Source organism: Botryllus schlosseri, chromosome 9 (genome assembly GCF_051294905.1).
Source record: "Botryllus schlosseri isolate E-star chromosome 9, Bs_hap1, whole genome shotgun sequence".
Lineage (NCBI taxonomy): Eukaryota > Metazoa > Chordata > Ascidiacea > Stolidobranchia > Styelidae > Botryllus > Botryllus schlosseri.
Genome location: NC_137244.1, coordinates 10,504,917 through 10,526,337, shown reverse-complemented (window position 1 = coordinate 10,526,337; position 21,421 = coordinate 10,504,917). Strand labels below are relative to the sequence as shown.

At 37.9% G+C, this 21,421-nt stretch overlaps 1 protein-coding gene and 1 long non-coding RNA gene across 3 annotated transcripts; both read right to left on the bottom strand.

The window, feature by feature from the left end:
* Positions 1-8,625: 8,625 nt before the first annotated feature.
* On the bottom strand, positions 8,626-12,050 carry LOC145447189 (uncharacterized). Its single transcript, XR_013917492.1, has 2 exons — positions 11,570-12,050; positions 8,626-11,380 (listed from the first exon to the last, which is right to left on the bottom strand). It is a non-coding gene; the product is annotated as an uncharacterized LOC145447189 (long non-coding RNA).
* A 998-nt stretch (positions 12,051-13,048) lies between these two features.
* Positions 13,049-21,133, bottom strand: LOC145447176 (uncharacterized). Of its 2 annotated transcripts, XM_080325587.1 has the most exons (5): positions 16,946-21,133; positions 16,184-16,352; positions 16,025-16,123; positions 15,075-15,219; positions 13,049-14,926 (listed from the first exon to the last, which is right to left on the bottom strand). In XM_080325587.1, exons 3-5 carry the CDS (start codon positions 16,083-16,085, stop codon positions 14,884-14,886), a joined length of 249 nt encoding a protein of 82 aa, XP_080181713.1. In that variant the 5' UTR covers positions 16,086-16,123; positions 16,184-16,352; positions 16,946-21,133; the 3' UTR covers positions 13,049-14,883. The 2 variants fall into 2 exon arrangements, with proteins under 2 accessions (XP_080181713.1, XP_080181712.1); XM_080325586.1 differs by having other exon boundaries at positions 16,025-16,352.
* Between the last annotated feature and the right edge of the window lie 288 nt (positions 21,134-21,421).

Genomic DNA, 21,421 nt, shown 5'->3' with positions numbered 1-21,421 from the left:
AGTCTTAGTTGGAATGAACAAGATTGGCGAGAAACAAATTTCAAGTACCTGTCTCTAGACCTAACAAAGTTATACGCGACAGACGACGTATCCAGCCCGGCAATAAACTGGTATAAAATTAATTCGATCAAAGGAAATTATGAAGACAGATTGACAAATAAACAAAAGGTAATCAACTATAGAATCGCTAAAGACGTATTCCTTTTTGGTTACATATAATTCAGACGAAGCCTGTTGAAGATATTTCATGGCAAATATGAATTTTATAAATGTAAATTTTGCAAGAAAGAAGAAGACACCATAATACATGTGTTTACAAAATGCAAGTCGACAATAAGATTACTAAATAAAATAAAAAAATATTTTGCGACTAGATACAATAAAACAAGATAAAATCCTATACAATAAATCCAATGATAACGGCCTATTTCTGACGCTAATGTCAATATACATGAAGAAGATTTTGAGATCTAAACAAAATTTCGATATCAAGAATGAAGTCTTAAAATGTGAAGAAAGATGGTTGAAAGATACAATAAAAGATATATTCGAAAAATTGTACAGAAGAAAAAACCGAATGACGACATACTAACCACGGAAGCAACCAAAGAATGGATAAACAAATTGACTCTTTCATAGACGATGACACGAAAAGAAAATTCAACCCGATTGATAAAAGAAGAAATACAAGGAAGAGGATGACGACGTACGGAGCCATGACTCAAGGAGATGAATGGATCGACGAATGAAGGATATGAATAGACTGCCGAATCAAGGAGATGGACGAATGGAAGCAAAAGAAAACTGGAATGACAATCACTATATTTTGTGTGGGTGAATAGTGTTTGAACATTTTGAATTTGTATATCTCGTGCGTATGAATGTGAGTGTGAATGCATAATATGAATACTTGGATATTTTTAATATTATTGATTTTCTTGTATTGAACTTGTAATGAAAATGAATTGTTTTGAAAAAAAATACATTTTACATATAATCGTAATCATAATCTAATTATCAGCGAATGTGTTGTAATCATGAACGTTTCAGAAGTGATGGTAGTAGTAATATATTACTTTGATGCAGTAATCTCCACCAACAATAGCATATACGGTGGGCTACTATGAACGGGCTCAACGTTGATGATGCGCCCTGTAATGGCGGAATTGGATCAACTCGATTTTAAACCTAAGATCTATAATTCTATATGAACCAATTAAGACTTCAAGTATGCATCGTCACGGCAATTTCAAACGTGAAAAATTCAGACTGCATCTTTTTCATACACTGGATATTTTGACATCAGCTTGTTTGTGGACGGAAGAGGTACACGGGTATTTTTCGGTATGTTTCATGGTAAGAATATCATATTGCGAGAGAATCTCAATCAAGCACGTATTACCGGTTACAATTATGCTATAATCATACTGGTTATATCGTTTACTGTTATGTATTGGTAACAATTTTATAAGTTGCCAACGGCAAGACTTGATCCGGTCAATGAACCGCTGATACGCGTTAATGTGGCGTTTAGTAACACCGAGGCATCTAATACGGTGTTGTATATATTTACCATCAGTGAATATGATACATATTATGGTTGAGATAACTTTCTTTCAGTATGGATGTATTTATTCAGTAAATATCGGGAAACTGTCCAGTGTCCATCAATGATATTTATATTAAGCTGACGTTAACTCATCACCAAATATTTTAAATATGCACAGAGACGTAATATATTCAAGCAGCAGCTAATAGGAACAACACTGTATCGGAAACAAGATACAACTAATTTACTTAATTCGGGCAATTTGGTTCCTGTCAGTTTTGGCCCAATTAGGCGGAAAACCAATTGTCCGTTACATTGTTCAAATGTTCATGAGTAAAGGCAGATAGCGCATGGAAAATACTGTTGTTTTGCGTATTTAATGGATAGCAGCTGCGCTATACTCCAGTAATTGGATTTGCAGTGATCGCGTAAAACGCACTACAATAATACCTTCAAGTTAGTTATATTGCACAGTATCGGACTTCGATACCAAATTACTATGAATTACTATACTATTTACTATGTTACTGTGCAAAACACACACATCAGGATGAAATAGTAGCCTACAGTAATTTTTCAAGGATCGGAAGACAATTTTCATTCGGTAAAATTACAAGAATACAGTAGGAAATTAAAAGCAAAAAGAATTGCGATCTCAGGCAATTTATCCAAGGTCACGCAGGGGTATCTTTCCGGTAGTGCTCAACGCGTAATGCACGACAAAGCACAACCTTCTTTGTTTCTCTCAAATCTTCAATAAATTGTTACAATGCCTCACGAATAATGACTGAAATCAAAATACAAGTATAAATACACAACCTAACCTAACCCAACTGTAAAACTTACCGACTTTCCCTGCTCTACTCTAACTACATATCACATTTCGCGTCATCTACTATACAAAATGAATCAATCCGGACATGACGTCAAGTCAGTAACTACTAAAGGTGAATGATACACAACTGTAGTCTTTACATAGAAACTACATCTCTAACATGGCTTCCCTAGAAATGGTGCATTTCTGAACACTCAAAACCAGTGATTCCCAACCGCGGCCCTGAGGGCCGCATGCGGCCCGCAGATAGCCTTCTTGCGGCCCCCACAAAATATTAAGAAATCGGGTATTGACAAAAAATAAAATTTTACATTTATGAAATGCACGTACTTGGCTTGGAGTCTGGAGTTTTTAATTAGGATTGCAGGATAGTCGTAAGTAGACTGCTAACGTTACGTCGCCGCTGTTTCACTGCAATGTGCCCTAACTTTCCAGTTGATATAGGTATAGACAGGACCATAACTGCGGCACGACACACCCTCCAATTGAGGGGGGCGAGCTCGAAGGGGGCTCAAAATTATTTCGCGAATAAGCATAAATTATAGAGTATTTTTTGAAAATTTGTGCATCTTTTTACTCTAGGCGTGATTTCATGCTGCCAAATATCTTGACTTTTGGGTATTCATCCCCCTCAAAAAATATATTTATCGAAATGGTCGTATCGGCGTGTGCCATTACCGCGCCACGACGCACCAAGACATATTCAGTTTTACGCCATGTAACTTGCGACTCCAAGAAGTGTGTCAGAATGATTGGCAGCGAGAAAACCTTGACCGAAAAGGACTTCCCTTATGCTGACCGAAGCTTCGTTATATATACAAAATAATGTCTTGGCAATCTGAACCACACGAGACACATATCATGCCGCATGGAAAAATTATATTTCAGTGAAGAAATACCAATTTGAAGTAGTTTGCGCCTCTTAATATAGTATTATACGTTTGGGCTATTCTATATTTTTTGATAGAGCAGACAGGAGGTTACGAAATAACATCATGTTACGGGGTCATACCAACGGGTTCTGCAGTGTCCAAGACACCTCACTTAGCTCTACCGGTAAATATGATTACGTGAGCAGCGAGGGCAAGAAATTGATAGCAATATATATGCAATTCCCATTAATATTGACCGATTTTATCATAAATTATCGAAAATTCCGCGACTCGCGCTGGCTCACTTAACGGTACAGATAATTTCGTGTTAAAAGCGAACAAGGTGATAGGGGTAGGTTTTTCACCCTATGGGAGCCCAAGACCAAAGTTTTTTGGGGGGAGGGGGGGGGGGCTCACGAAGTGCTCTTTCGTTCCTGCCAACGGCTATACGCCCGGAGATATTTGATTATTATTAAGGGGTCCTACCTTTTCAAACTCACCTCCCTCGGCTCTACCTGTAAAACTGATTACCTGAGCAGAGAGAGGATAAAAATTGATAGCAATATACATGCGATTCCCGATCATACTGACCGATTCAATTATGAATTACTGAAAATTTTCGCGCTTCGCGCGTTTAGGCAATGAAAGCTGACTCGCTAAACGGCCCCGAAAGCAGCAGAATTGGTAGTCCTACAGCTCACGACCGAAGCGTCCGAATAATTTGAAAGCTACTGTCGTACTGATTCTAAAAATACGAATTGAAATCTCGCCAGGGCAATAAAACTGCTCCGAAATAGCCACCAAAGGTCGATTGTTCTGAACAATAGGATCGCAGCAACACAAAGACCATAACAATGGCCAATGGCTTCGAGCGATTGATCGGAACAATGCCAATTTTCATGTTTTGATGACTATTTTGGGTCCGTTTCATTGCCCTGGTATTCGTGCGGCCCCGACCGTACTCTGACATTCTAAATTTGGCCCCGACACCGGAAAAGGTTGGGAACCACTGCTCAAAACGAAGGAACTAACACAATATAACAAAGTGGCTCCTTGTCGGGAATCAATCCCTTTAAATCTCAGACTTAAGCTGGGGTGGCCAACCTTTTTGCCATTCACGGTCGCATTGCGACTTTTCATTTAGCCTACGGCCGCATTCTGAGACATAGTCGTAGTGAACTGGCTGGGCGCCAAATATCCTAGTTTAACTGTCTGTGTCCATTTCAGGTACACTCCGGACTAATTTATTTAATCATATAGGTTTACCATACGCAACGAAATCGCGAGTGGTCATTGATGATGCTATGTAATTGCTGGTAGTCGCTCGAAGCGAGTAAATTTTTTCAGATTTCATTGAATAATTTCGTCATTAATATTAGTACTTTTACATATTACTATCAAACATTCATCCTTTCTCAGCCCATGTGATCAGGTTCACCGGTAGAGTTGATGAAGGCGGTGATTCAAAAATTTAGGGCAAGTTATAAATAATGATGCATCTTCGGCTGGGCCAATTGGATTTTGTTGCATGCTGTTATTTCGGGACCTCCCATTTGGATTGTCGGTATAGGAAGGATCACACGATTCCGAGTTGATATTTCTATATGAGGCGCATCATTTTCCTTTGCTGTTCACATCTGTACTGTAGATCCGATTGCAACGGACGCTAGGCCTACTATATTTAAATCGAAACTGAAGTTAAATTGAATCGTTCATGGCGCGAGAAAAATTCCTAGATTATTCACTCAAGAAACCGGGAGTCAATTCGTGAAATATAATTGCCGATCAACGGCCGCCAACACATACTAATTGAATTTCGTGTCCACGGCCGCACAAATTTCCTTCTGCGGCCGCAGGTTGGCCACCCCTGGACTTGAGGAACAAAATCAATTTTTGGATCGGTCGATCCAACGAAACAGTCTCAGTCATAGGCCTCCCTCTGTTATCCAATGCATGATTAGTAGGGGTCTTCAAGAATGACTTTTTGCTCAAATCGTACTAGCTACTTGATAAAATTGTTAGGTTTCCTAATTTAAGCCTACACACTAAATTTGGTTCAATTTCAACCAGTAGCCGAATTGCTACAGGAGAAGAAAGTTTCTATTTATTATATAAAAATAAATACTAAAAAAATTTGAAAATTTTCTGTTCACCCCATGAAAGTGCTAGGTCAGCGGTTCTCAACCGGGGGTTCGCGAAGCCTCTAAATTTACGAAATAGTTGATAACCTCATTTTGAGTTTTTTGAATTAGGAAAATCACGAGGTAGTTTCGCTTCATTACTAGTAAACAGAATAACCGTCTGATATGAAATATCCTACTGCGCAGACTCATTTTAATTGCTAAATTGCCAATAGCTTACTGATACAAATATTTTGCTGTATGGAGGTGTCTTGTTGGAGATTGTGTAAAAATAAAAAGTTTGATTAGTCAATCATAGTGACTTGGAAATGTTTATAAAAATCCTTTTTCTCCTGTGATATATATAACCATTTTTCCATAATAACTTCAAGATGAGCTAGTATAGATAGAAATGACATGGCTGGACGATTAAGGTTCAATGAAAAATTAGTTTGTCAATTTTGGTGCCATATTTGTTGCGATCACACCCAAATGTTTCGTCGAAAGCGTTACGCGTACGTTACGTTATTATATTCGCCACCACCTCTATTGGTGAAAATGGATTTTCAACGCTCGTTTATACCGAATTGAAGGCGCGGATTTTCAAGACACGACCACGCATTTCAAAACATTCTTCTTTAGAATTCGCTTTAAATTAATAAAAGTATTTCCAATTTCTACATAAATATGTGTTTATATGATGTTTTTCTAAAGAATTGTCAGTGATCACTTCGTTGCTGTTTATTACTATCCTACAGTTGTTATTTGCAGGGGCCAGAAAACGGTCGCACGATAAAAGAGGTAAATTTGAAGTGAAACTTTGGGGCAGTTGCAGAATTCGCTTCGAAATATAAAGTCAGCCCAATTTCTACAAAAATAGTACGATTTATTTCCAAGAAAAGTCATTTTGTAGCTGTTTATCACTAGCCTACAGTTATCATTTTCAGAAAACAGATGACGATTACACGATAATTGAGCTAAATTTGACCTGAAACTTCGGGGGGTCCGCGGGGTCCGTGACGGTTCAAAAGGGGTCCGCGAAGACAAAAAGGTTGAGAACCACTGTGCTAGGTTGTCTATAGAAACGATGTTCACCAAATTTGATTCAATTCCAATCAGTGGAAGCGGAGTTATTGCCGTCAAAAAATTGGATTATGAATAAAACAGTATTTACGGTGGCCAATTCTTTAATCATTTAATAAAGAAATGTACCTTTCATGAACGAACTCGAATTCTTCCTGTACTCAGAAAAATCAAGTTCAAAACTTTGAGTAATTGCTTTAAGCGAGATCATCTCTTTGGTACTGTACAATTGCACCAAATTTCTTTCAGTCATCTCTTGACTCTGGATTCTATTACAGTATCGCTCATCAGCGTTAGAAAAATTCAGGTAAATTTACCAGTCTCAGATAGGGCAGCAGTTTTACCTGCTCTAGTAACCTTTGATACTAAAAGTTTCTGGTAAATTACGCTACTAGTAAATCCTGGTCCTCTTGATTACCAGATTTCTAGTAAATTACGCCACTTGTAAATCTAGTACTGGTCCTCTTGATTACCAGGATTCTGGTAAATTACGCCACTAATAAATCTGGTACTGAAGTCACAGCCCATACCACCTGAAGCAGTGCTTTTCAACCTGTGTGACGGTTCGCACTTGTGCGAATGAAAAAAATTGCAGTGCGAATGACGAAGGTGGTGCGAAAAGTGCGAATGAAAATCCGGATGAAGTGCGAAGGAAAATCGTGAATATTTGTTAATTTTTCTGACGTAGAATAATTCAAATAAATCTAAAACGAAATTTAAGGTCAGTGTAACTTTTGTAGTGTAGACGCAATTGTATAAACTTGTTTCACTTACGACGCACAACAAAAATTAATATTTTCGCACTATGATTATTACGTAACCAAACGCTTGATTTGAAAGCTGGTGTAGTGGCAGATATACAGTAGATCAGAACGTCTGAGCCTGCAGCAGGCTTGAAAATGACTTTCTGATTTCCTTCGCTAAATAATCATCATATTTTCGTAATAACTGTTCGATTAGCGCGAGGCACGATGATAGTAGTAAATAACAACATTACAGACTCTCATTTGCAAGTTACTGCAACGCAAATATTTACCACATCAAGGGCTATTAAAGTATGGACAGCAAAGGGTATAATTTTGGGTCGACACGGTGCCAGAGCTATCTGGTAATATGTATGTAATAATTTGTTGAATTTATTGCAAAAAAATCCTGCGATAGTTTTTACATATCCAAGGTCACTGTGTTGAGTACTGTAGCCAGAAAGCGAGACACGTAGAAAATATGGCTTTATCATGATAATTCATGATAAGATTTGTCCGACTAGTTTTTTTCTGGAAAACATGGTTAAGACCATCGGGATGAACTAGTGTACACTCTAAATTCGAATGCGTGCAGAGGAACGCAAAATTACACGCCAATTCCGTTTTTTTTAAACTACCACACAACGTGCTGGAGCCGATGTGTGCCTGGCTATCCTGTGTTTAGTGGTGGTGTGTTCATGCTGACTGGTGCAGAGCTCGAAATTAATACCAGTCATCCATGAATTTTTACTCAGCTTGGACTCAAAAAAGATTTTATTGCAACGAAAGATGAATACAGAACATTCATTTGCAGACGAAAATGTGTGAATTTCTAGCATGCACAATTGAAAAATTTAAGCTTTTTCAAATAGAAATAAGAACTACAGCTTTATAAATTAGATTCTAATTAGAGCAAAGAAACGTTTCAATAATTGGTGTAGAATTAGAATTATAGCGACACAGTTGTTTTCGCAAATTAGATTCTAATTAGAGAAAAGAAGCATTTCACAAATTTGTGTAGAAATAGAATTATAGCGACACAGTTGCAACCACAAATTACATTTGAATCAGAGCAAAGAAACATTTCACAAATTGGGATAGAATTACAATCCTAGCGACACGGTTGTTTTCACAAATTAGATTCTAATTAGAGCAAAGAAACATTTCACAAATTGGGATAGAATTAGAATCATAGCGACACAGTTGTTATCACAAATTAGATTCTAATTAGAGCAAAGAAGCATTTCACAAATTGGTGTGGAATTAGAATTATATAGCGACACAGTTGTTTTCGCAAATTAGATTCTAATTAAAGTAAAGAAACATTTGAAAATTGGAGTAGAATTACAATCCTAGAGACACGGTTGCTTTCACAAATTAGTTTCTAATTAGAGCAAAGAAACATTTCACAAATTGGTATGGAATTAGAATTATAGCGACACAGTTGCAACCACAAATTAAATTTGAATCAGAGCAAAGAAACATTTCACAAATTGGGATAGAATTAGAATCATAGCGACACAGTTGTCATCACAAATTAGATTCTAATTAGAGCAAAAAACATTTCAAAAATTGGAGTAGAATTACAATCATAGCAACATAGTTGTTTTCACAAATTAGATTCTAATTAATGCAAAAAATATTTCCCAAATTGGAGTAGAATTAGAGTCATAGCGACACAGTTGTTATCACAAGTTAGATCCTAATTAGAGCAAAAAAACATTTCCAAAATTGCAGTAGAATTAGAATTATGGTAACACAGTGGTTTTCACAAATTAGATTCAAATTAGAGCAAAGAAACATTTCACAAATTGGGGTAGAATTACAATCATAGCAACACAGTTGTTTTCACAAACTAGATTCTAATTAGTGCAAAAAACATTTCCCAAATTGGAGTAGAATTACAATCATAGCAACACAGTTGTTTTCACAACGTAGATTCTAATTAGATCAAAAAAACATTTCCCAAATTGGAGTAGAATTAGAATCATAGCGACACAGTTGTTATGACAAATTAGATTCAAATTAGACCAAAAAACATTTCAAAAACTGGAGTAGAATTAGAATCATAGCGATACAGTTGTTATCACAAATTAGATTTTAATTAGAGCATAAAACATTTCAAAAACTGGAGTAGAATTAGAATTATAGCGACACAGTTGTTATCACCAATTAAATTCGAATCAGAGCAAAGAACACATTTCAAAAATTGGAGCAGAAGTAGAATAATTATTTCAGTATATTTTCTGAATTAGAGCAGAATCCGAATTATAGGTAGTTTTTATTTCAAATTAGAGTAGAATTAGAAATATAGCTATAGTTGTTTTCTAAATTAGATTCGATTGAGAGCAACGAAACATTTCACAAATTAGAGTAGCATCAGAATTTATAGCTACACAGCTTTTTCCAAATTAAAGTAGAATTATAATTGTAGCTCGTTTTTTTTCGAAATTAGAGTGGTATCAGAATTATAGTAACGTTCCGTTTTTTTCAAATTATAGAGTCGAATTAGAACTATAACTACACTGTTTATCCAAATTAGAGTACAGTTAGAACTATAAGTTCAGTTGTTTTTACAAATTAGATTCGAATGAGAGAGACGAAGCACTTCACAAATTAAAAAATTATAGCTAGTTTTTTTTCAAAATTAGAAGATAATCAGAATGTTAGCGACACATTTTTTTCAATTCGAATTAGACAACTAGACTAGTACTAGAATTGTATGGTTGTCCAAGTCAGCAAACGAAATCGAAATCATCATTGGGATTTCTGAAATCTGCTCATAAACAGAGAAGCTTGTTTGACTGAAACCCAAATTTTTGTCTCCAATCAGGACATACTGTAAAATTGACAGTATTTGGAAAACTTTTGGATATGCGAGGTTCCAAACATAATAACACGCGAGAAGATCCAGCACCATCTCAAATGGTTCCGCTTTATTGTGAGACGATCCCTTTATGCGGATGCCATTAGCCACGATCCATGCAGGTCACCATTTTCACGGTGCGCTAGTACGAGTTGCCGGGGACTCGGCTTTGTGGCCGTTAATTCGACTGAATGGGCCTGGAATTGAAAAAATCATATCAAGTAAAATTATATTGACAATGATCCATGTGTGAATTGAAAGCACAAGATTTGGATTAGGTAGAAATGCTTTTATGGGACTTCTGCACAATGAATATGTAATAAAGATAGAGCTGAATGGGTAATATACTTCTGTGTCAATATGGTTTAACAAGCTTAACTCATGGGAACAAGTGATAGCAAATTCTGTCATCACGATATGCTGTCTAATCGTTGACATGTATGGATCTTTCCACATAATCAGATATCTTCTGCAAATCAGTACTTGATCATATGAAGTTCTGATTACTGTCGAGGGTAAACCATAAACTAGTAAGTTTACTAACCTTTATTGATGCAATCAGATTCGATCAGTGTACCATCATACAGTTGCTTTTGGAACGACACAAGAATTATGGACTCAAAAGTCAGGTCAACCAAAAATTACATTAGCAGCAGAAAACATTTTCCAGGGTATGGGACGACTGGGAAAACGAATTTACACCAGATCATTCTAACCTAGACTTGGCCTTATGAAAAAGATGATGTAGTTCAAAAATATTTAATAATCATTTATTGTTTCGAGGCCTTTTTTTCAGTTCGAGTGTGTTTATTGAACCGTCATAACATAAACAATCAAAACATAGGCCTCACCTACCATATTCTCAGCACATAAAAGCAATTGTGCCGCATTTTTGCAGCACACGTCTGAACTCAACAGACAATTAGAACACATGTTTATGGCGCAACTCGGAAATTAACTCAACATAGGCCGATGTTAAGCCACAAAATTTTCAGACTACTAGCGGTACTTTTGTGATGGTCTGTTAAGTTCGAACTTGTGCCTGATCCTGGCATGCAAACGATCGAGATGTTACGGATAACGCCGAACAATGTTTGCCGAAAATCAGGTCAAGAGTAAAAATCGGTACAAATCTGACAAATCAGAACATTATGGTACATCTACGTTCATTGTTTACAAAGTACCAGGTTAAGCAAGCAGCAAATCTTACAACTCACCTCATAAAGCCTAATCGCCCTCAAATCATGCTGTGCCCCTATTCTCTTTTCAGTTACTGCATTTTGTAACTCCGTCAGGAGTACAAACTCATCGGCTTCTTCCTACAAAAAATATAATCATAATAGCCATGTAGAAGATTGAGGGAAATTCCAGTTATTGCATTCCGGCTGATATGAAGGCAATAGTTGTGCCACAACAATCTTCAAGATATAGGCTACAATATAAGATTGCAACAAAACTAAACATGACTATCACAACCAATATTCATTCTAGAATAGTTAACTATTACTAACCTCTGCATCTGTCTCTACTCCAAATATTTTGTCATGAGTAGTAAGCATTTCGCAATACTTATTACGCATCGCTTCGACACTCCTTGGAATGAGCATTTGAAACTCCGGTCTGATCTATTGCAAAGACAAAGTGTTACTATAGAAGCGGCTAGTAGTGAGCTGAGCATGCATATACACTACGGCTGTTCAAAAATAACTTTTTTCCCGGATTCCAGCCATTCACTGATTAAATTGTCAGGTTACCCTAAAAAACGCTGCACACCAAATTTGGTTCGATTCCAACAAGTATAGGACTCCGCAGATCCAATTAAAAATTTTAATTTGTTATGGAAAATTGAAAAAAAAAAAAATTTCCAAATTTTTCTGCCAACCCCATGAAATTGTTGAGCTGTCTTCAAAGACGTTGCAAAACAAATTTGAGTCAATTCCGACCAGTAGAAGCGAAGTTATGTGAGTTTTTCGTTGATAAATCGCGGATTATCCACAAATCAAGGATAATCCGACGAATATCATCGAAAAACTCACATATACGAACTTATACCGTGAAATATACTTATATTCAAATATTTATAACTGATATTATCAGGTAATAAATAAAGTAACTTACATGTTAGCATCGTAATAGAGATGATTCGCAGACGACCTCGACCAAAGAAAGGAGTTCTCTTTATACTCGCTAACATGTGCCTCAAATTCGAACAACCAAGCATAAAATACTCACCCAATTCAAGATGAGCCATATCTACTAAAAAGTTTTTTAAATATGTATATTGTAAGTTATAATTTCGTATTTTGTATCTACATTGCGGCGACATTGCGCTTACATTATCGACATTGCGCCGGCATTGTCGACATTGCGCTGGTATTATCGACATTGCGGCAAAATCATCGACATTGCTATCTGTCAAGTATAATATCAGTTATAATTATTTGAACACAAGTATATTTCACGGTATATGTTCGTATATTGCATCTACATTGCGCCGACATTGCCGACATTCACAAAGTAGATGGACCCTATTCACACCATGCACTCATGGTATGCATAAGCACAGATCGTGTGTATGTCTATCATGAGTCGGCGTATATGCCGCAAAAAGATCAAGGACAAAAATAAACTACGTCTGTCCTTTCCTGAGCAATAAGTAAACGGTGCTCAAAGCACGCATTACTCACACTCAAGTCGTTAATACCGTTGAACATCTATTATAGAAATGCTGCATCATTGGAGCGGCTATATCATTGGCTTTACCGATGACGTCATGATCGGCAAACGAGTGTTGGTTGTATATACCCTGCGTTGGATGATCTGGTAATTCACCAGTGACATTATCATCAGTTCCCGATAGCAGCGTTTCCAGCGTTAACCTCACAATCCCTCTCAATCTTACTGATCTCACAACTCGTGTGGCGAGTAACCGGGCTATTAAAATGTATACATAAACCCTTTCATATTGACCAAAGCCGGTGACAGATGATAATATATGAGCAGAAGCACATATTTCGTAACTTTCTCTGATGAAGTGTGGACTTGCACACATTATGACACCACTACGGTGAAAGATTACGGTCGACTTTATGTGTTTGTCCCATATTGCATCTGTGAAGGCACAATTTTGTGTCTAAATCGACGCTTTCAATTTAGAGTGTAGAGGTGTGCAACGAGCGAGTTCAGGCCTATGAGACTCATTCATTTCGAGGCCAACCTCTTTGGCGTCGGGGCACATGAAGACGTAAAGTTTTGTCCAACAAACCGCTGATAAAATGCGGTGCCATAAACATAAGCGGCGACAAAATCTTGGTCTAACAATTACCGATGCTGGATGGCCGAACCTTTCCATATGCATATGGTCCGTTGTCGGCACGAAATAATCCCGTTCTTGCAATCTGAGTAGGCAGTAGTACAACTGCGATACGCAGAGGAATTTTATTTGCCCCAATTTTAAATCGCATGCGTCAGATCTGTTTTGTGGATCTGAGTTGGGTAGAATTGTGCGGCGCGCGTTCTGTATGGCACACATGTCCGTAAAATCGTAGCATACAACATTAATATTAAAAGTGAATTCCTTTTCATGGGTGAAGCTCGGGTAGCGAGATGTCACAAAAACTCAGATTTCGGAGGTAGTCTAATAGCTGCTTTACCGTCAATAAACTGTTATGAATTCTTAAGTTAGATTGAGCTAAAGAGCAGAACACACAGTATCGTAGTTCATTTGCTCTTCTCATACACTCGCGACACAGAAGTTGGATCAACGTATCATAAGGTAGCGTGCTCTAATGTGCCTACTCTTTTTGACCGTTTTGCACGATATGTTCCAAGACATAAGGTAAAAGCATCAACACAAACATGTGGGTTTTTCACCCGTTCGACAAACTGGAGCCTCCAGGACCTTTGTGTCAGCTCTCAAAAACGATTTTCGCCAGCAAGCATTTTTCACTCGCGAAAAAACGCTGTATTTTGGATAGGAGTGCAGTACAGAGTTTTAAGACCTGGCCATCCAAGCACTTGTATACGTTCTTGTACAAAACCTAACCACTTGTTTAGCCGGGAAGGGTTTTAGTGAAATAGTTGAAATCAAAACGAGCGAGGAAAGATGCCATTTTATCGACACACTTGATAGCTTAAGCTACATATTAGCCAATTTGTTGCACTTTTAACAAAATGTTGTTATGCATCTTCATTTTGTCTAACAATTCTCTATTAGTTTGTGCGAATGAAATTTATTTTACAAAAAAAGTGCGAATGGAGCTCAAAAAGGTTGAAAAGCACTGGCCTGAAGCATTAATTGGCTTTAGGTTTTCTGATGCTCTTCTCAACCTTCTGTGAATTAATTAAATGTTGTAGCTCGAAGCATTTATTTCCACGATTTTGAAATTTCAAGTCATTGCTAGGGCGAATCATTTTTGACATGTAAAGAAAAGTCAAAATTTTTGTGCAACTTGCATTACGTATGTATTGCAGATATTTGCACTGTCAGTGAACTTATCATTTGACATTTTTCAGGTTGTGGCCTACTTTATAGACAATGTAGGAAAGTATCTTTCATTGAACTAAAACATATTTTATTAACAACTGGAATTCTTCATAGGGCCAGATTTCGTTTCATGTAAAAATAAGCAAGTTCTTTTCAGGCCAAAATAACAAAGGACAGACAGTTCGGATACGTCAGGTCAAAATTAGTTTTTTTAAAGTCAAAAAATTTCAAATCTTCTGTTTTTTAGGTAAAAAAATCGCCCTAGTCATTGCATTTCTGGTGTGCAGTCATCAGTTGCTTGACCTTGATGTGAACATTCTTTTTCTTTATCACACTCGACCGCGACCCGTCGTCAGATATTCAGCAAAGATCCTGTGATAAATGAAAGATATATCTAATAAACAATTAACTACAAAACTATGTACGTGGTGTTTCCTAAGATAAAGAGGCACACGATTTCAAATTAATAGTGCTTCGCTGGTACTGCTGCTCACATTGGTTTCACTCTCACTCAGCTTACCTTTGTATGAATTCCAGAGTAGCTATCAGCTCTTGCGGATACTCCATGTTAAACACGGAGAATACGACGCAGAAGCTGTTGGTCGAAAATATCGCGATTCTCTCCGCAGTTATTACAAACTCCTTTGACTTGTAGAGGACTGTGCCTAAAAATAAACAGAAGTCATAGAGTAGTCAGTGCTGCTACTCAAGTATAGACGTAGAAGTAATGTCTTATATAGGGTTACCATATTTTCGTGGCCCAAATTACGAACACTCTTTAGCACCTGACAGCAGGTTGTAAAATGAGTAATGAAAACATAGGACTTGGGAATGAATTATGTTAATAATCTTCATTCTTCCATTTTTTCACTATAAAGATTTTATCCTTTGTCAGCCCAAGGCCAAGTGAGCGGTAGAGATGGAGGTGATGACTTCGATAATGCCGCGTCATGTCACACGGAGATGGCAATTTATGAGCCGAAATGCATGACCCACTTGGACAACTAGAAAATTTTCACCTTTTCCATATTAGATAAGAATTGGAATTAGAGCTACACAATTTTTCATATTAGATTAGAATTAGAGCTACACATTTTTTTCAAATTAGATTAGAATTACAGCTACACATTTTTCAAACTAGATTAGAATTAGAGATAAAATCGAATTCGCAAAAACTTGGAAATTGTGCATCAGAAAGAAATAGGCCTATAGCGAAAATCAACTTCAGCTCATATCAAATCACAGTGCATTCCCTCAGGCTCGTTCTGCACTGTACCAGGGGTAAGTAACATGCGGCCTGTGAAGGGAGAACGTGAAGTGAATAAATTAAAATGCTGAAATTGATTTCGGTTTCAAATTACTTCAAATGCTGTTTTCAAAATGAGTTATTTGCCAGTGCCCAATAACACTATGACTGGTGAATAATTAGCGAAGTACATAGTAATAAGAGCATCCTTGCATTGTCCTTACCATATGTTTGAATAATTTGAATGTTGGTTCTCCAAAGAATGCACATGAGCAGGCCGAGCATCCTAACAGAGTAAGGATATTCTTTATAATCTTCCCATTCTGATAGAAGTGAAAATCTTGACATTATGTGCTTTACTTTCTCCGACTTCGATTCATTACCGGACACGTATGGGAGGCAATACACCGTCCAAATCGACTGGCTCTAAATATTGAGCTTTTTCAATGTTCCCAACTCCAACTTTAATAAGATGGGAAATGACTTCCTCGTGCACATCAGTAGTTTGATCGGCTAGGATTTCACAAACACACTTCTCCATTTCTAATTTGACTGTAAAAAGACCAAGTACATGGGTTATACCATAGAAAGCTTGACATATTAAAATAGGAAAATTTGAGTCGATATCGAAAATCATTGCAAATCAAATTACCATAAGGGTACATTACACACAAGCAGACATGGACTAGAAAATTTTCAGTTTTGTCAAATTACATTAGAATTACATGACAATAGCAAATGTTTGTAAAGCAAGCTTGGCTCGTTTCGCACTATACAGTTGCAGTTACAGACAGGAAAATCAGAAATTATATTAGAATTAAAATTAGAGCACAGAACTATTTATACATTATGCTTGAGCATTGCATACAGTGACAGTCCGATATGAAATCCATGCAAGGGAAGATAATCCAAAAGCTGTGAAAAATCAACTCGCCGTGAAAAAGTAGCCTACTTTAAGAAGGCCCGTAAATCTCGAAGCAGCCATATTGTTGGCAAAAAGTAGCTCGTCACGGATCAACGACCAGAAATAACATATGTTCTAGAAGTTGAACAAACATTCGAATTTTTCCGATAATCAAAATTTGATCATGATGGCTCAATACAACAAAACAGTCAGTCATGTATCATTTTCCCTTATACTTTACCTGGCGGAAGAGCCAGCAATGCTGAAACCTTCCTTGTTCAGACAGAATGTGCATAATCCACTCGGAACCCGCCAAACTTCCAAATTTTGCTTCAATTCTCGTAACGAAAATTAGTAGCTTCACAATTATCAATGCAAAACTCCATCCTTAAGAAATGACAATTCTGACGCTAATATTCAGTTGCAATTCAATAAGTCAGTAATGAATTGATGCTACGGTATATTAGTAAATTCGTAAAAAGAATCGGAAGCCCCTCATCTTATTTCAAATCCCAAGCACTTATTTTCCGGCTGGCTTGGCGCCTTTAAGTAAGTACAGATGCTTCACATACCGGTAGCTAAACATGGTCACTTGAATATAAATGAACTAAATCTAAAACCATTCCAGCTCTTCATCTATCTATATAGGTAAAAAAAACATGGCTTGATATGTCTGCGCACCAGCATCCTGTCTTAATACGAGATTGCAACTGCAACGAATAGACTATGTTACATATTCGCGCGCAATGCCTGAGAGCGACTCGAGTCAGGAGTCATCGAGTGTATCAAACCAGCGTACACGCACGCCCAGCGGAATTATTACATCATAGTGCCCTACTCTCACGGCTGACTGCGATTGGTCTACGTCAACAATGCTGTCTGGCAGAACGAGACCAATGAGCGGTTGCGCGGGGAGAGTGATTTACTGAGAATGCTTGCAGCTGGCGTCGGGGCAATGATCCCGCTGTATTACTTCTGACGCAAAAGGTCCCCGGCATTCATAGAAATCCGAATGACGGTTGAAACATGATAAACGAATTCTAACGTCAACATATACAGTTAAATCTCCTATAATCCTGACAAAGACTATTAGGCCTTAGGCTTGGTAATAGAGCATTCCACTGAAAAACAAAGGTTGTTCTAAATTATACCGGATTTTTCGGGATAAATATGTGCATCTACTGCAAGAATCTAATGATCTCATATTAGTTAACAACTCTATCCAAATATACATATACCAAGCGATAGTATAGTGCGCACCAGGCCTGTTGCTGTCGCTGCCTATCTCGCCTATACGCCAAAAGTCACCATGACCGATTACATTGTAATCCATCATGACCTGCTCACCCATCTGACGTTCTCAACATTCGCCTGCTTTAACAGTCAATTTACCAGAAATCACTGGTAATTATGAGTTGGTATACTTGTTTACCAGTTAAATAGATGTAAAATTTACCAATTTCTCTAACAGTGAGGTTGACGTGCTCCTGATGTCAATCCGACTATGCTCCAGCCCATAAGAGTTTTTACAGCATAGCTATCTGACTTCATATTTCATATGACTTCGGTATAGGCTTGAGCGCCTTAGGACAATCAGTTCCCAACAGAAGTCCAGCTTCAATGTTACCATCGAAATCTGGCAATTCTTTCAAAATCTCAGCATAATTTGATCACTCGATGCAATTTCTCGTGTCACAATTTGTTTCGCATTAACTGGAATTTATGCACGAGAATAGCAGGGTGGCAAGGCCAATGAGTTATTGTCCAAACTTTCGATGAATAATGACTTGACCTTCAATGTCTTTGAGGTACGTCCAGTACCCAGACAATCAACTCGGATCGCGGTTTCGATACCTTCCACACCCATCGCTTAACACAAGTTTTCCGAAATAAAACAGGCATCACTGTGCACATCTAATGCACAGTAAGCCTTTATTTTTACGCCAGGATTGTCCTCTCGAAAAACGTACACTGGAACTATTCTATTCTAGTAGTTCGAACTCCCTTTATTGCAGACGCCATCAAACTTGTGGCTATCATACCATCTGGGTTATGCTTTTCAGTTTGCAAGGATTGCGCCCCATTGCGGGCAGCGTTTTGCGACCTTGAATTATTTGAATGCAGAGACGTCGGATGATTTTTCTCACATATTGAACAATGAAAAGGATTTCGACAGAACCTTGATATGTATCCATGTCTCAAGCATCGAAAGCATAATCCTTCTTTCTTGATGAATTCAATCTTTACTTCGCAAGCTATGTTTTTGAATCCAATGCATGCATCCAGTGAATGCAGATTTCGGCAGAATAAGCATGGCTTTGTATGACTATGGTCACCCTTTATCTGCTCCTACTCCAATTACTCCAATTTGTGGCAAATGCACGTGTTGCTTTAACATATTTGCTGCGGCTCAGTTGAGGGTTACTCTTTCTTTGCTCGGCAACAATCTGATCCAATACTGCGGCCGCAACAGCAGGTTGAGATGCAATGTAAGCCTCTTCCTCTACGTGTTCGGAGATCATCTTGAATGGAGGAAAGCTAGATATGTCAGGCGCTGACATGCCCTTTTCTGCAGCTTCCTCAATTACCAATTTACATCTCTCATTGTAAGCGAATACCTTTCTAGACCAGGCTTCTCCAACAGTTCTCGAAAGTTTGATTGACAATTTCTTATTCAACTCGTCATCATCTAGCATAGGTCGGGTACCTTCCTTTGGTATGAGACGCTTGCAACTATTCAAGAAATTGGAAAATTGTCGAATGCTTTTGCGTCCGTCGTTTGTTGAAATAACTGGCCAATTCGGAAATTTGGTCTCTCTCTTGATAAATTGCCAATTTATCACCAGGCCATGTGTCCAAAGTTTCCATGGCTTCGAGATAGCTTTCATCAGTGCCATCAATAATATATCCTTCAATGGACTCTCTTGCTTCTCCAGCAGTATAATTCATAAGATAATTTTTTCTTCGACTAGTTTCGAAAACATTACTTTCAATGAAGTCTTTAAATCGACTTCTCTTAATTGGATATTTCAAAGAAATCGAAGACACTCAATTCTTCTGCTGGTAATACAACTCTTGGCTTGACACGTAGATTAGCGTTGCTATGTTGATTTTGAGTCAATGAACCGACTGACACATTACGCATAGGAGCAGTTTGTCGCGATTTAACAGCAGTAGGCTGTCGCAATTCAATCGAGTGCGGAATCAGACTAGAATTATGGTTACGCAACTTACTCAAGTTACTTCGACCACTCAAGGATCTGTTTTCCTGATGTTCCGCGAGAATATTTTTTCTAGCTTCTGCCTTCGCCGTTTCTTTCTGAATCTTCAATTTGTCTAGTTCTAATTGCATTTCTTCTCTGGTGTCTTTCATATCTGCTTCTAATTTATCTCTTTGTCTGGGAATATCGGCCTCCATTTCTCATTGTTTCTTTGAGATCTTGGCTGCAGCATATTCTCTTTTTCGACATACAATAGTTCCGCTTCACAAGCAGGTTTGTCTGCAGCTGCTTCAGAAATCTTGAACGCCATTGATGAACGGGACTTATTGGATCTTACTGACCTGGAGGAAGTAGAGCGCGTACGGCTACTAGCACTTTCTCCCAGTGAAATAGCATCGTCTTCCTTCATTTCAAGACGTCGCATGGCATCTTCAATGCTAGCCATCGTTTTGTTATAACATTAAAGCAGTGAATTGAATGACATCATGGCAGTATGAATTTCCTGCGCATCTTCCAGACTGTTAACTAATTCAGTGTGGACTGCTGTACAAGTCGCAAAGTCAGCCTTATTGGTTTTCCAAATATTCAAATCGGACTGAGCCATAGACACTTGCAGTTTGCAGATAGATTGCATGCAAATATGCTGACTTACGTTTCTGACGCAACTGCTGTATCTTAAAATCCTTTCCCTTTTCTGTAGGAATCTTGTTTCTATATCGACTGGTACAGCTTGTGTACCGGCTTCTTCATGTTGTCAACATAAGATAATTCTTCCGTATCATTCATGATGCAATCTTCTATACTTCTCCAGCAATAACTTGACCCAGAATTAACCGCCAAGTGTCTTTCGTAGTTTACTTGGCCCCGTGTTTACCGCCAAACAGCCAGTCGTTTTCTTGGCCCAGTATTTACCGCCAAGTCCCGTAAGAGTAGTTCACTTGGCCTAGTCTTTACCGCCAAGTGTCTGTAGTCGTTTACTATTGCGATCCCAGGCACTTTACGTTGCGCAAGGTCACGCACAGGTATCTTTCCGGTAGTGTTCAACGCGTAATGCAAGACATAGCACAACCGTTTTAGTGTCTGTCAAATCTTTAATAAGTTGTTACAATGCCTCACGAATATGGCAAATTGAAATCAAAGTACAAGTAGAAATACAAAACCTAACCTAACCTAACTGTAAAACGTACCGACTTTCCAGGCTCTACTCTCACTACATGTCATACTTCGCGCCATCTACTATACAAAATGAATCAAGCCGGACATGACGTCAAGTCAGTTACTACTAAAAGTGAATGATGCACAACTGCACATGCACAGCACATAGATACTACGTCTCTAACAAAAAGTATTTGGGTAGGCAGAAAACTGTTCTGTTAGGTATATATGGATGTATGTATGTGTAAGTGTGTGTGTGTGTGTGTGTGTGTGTGTATGTATGCATGTAGGTAGGTAGGTATATGCGGTTTTAAGGTGCTCGACTACAGACGTCCTGTGCA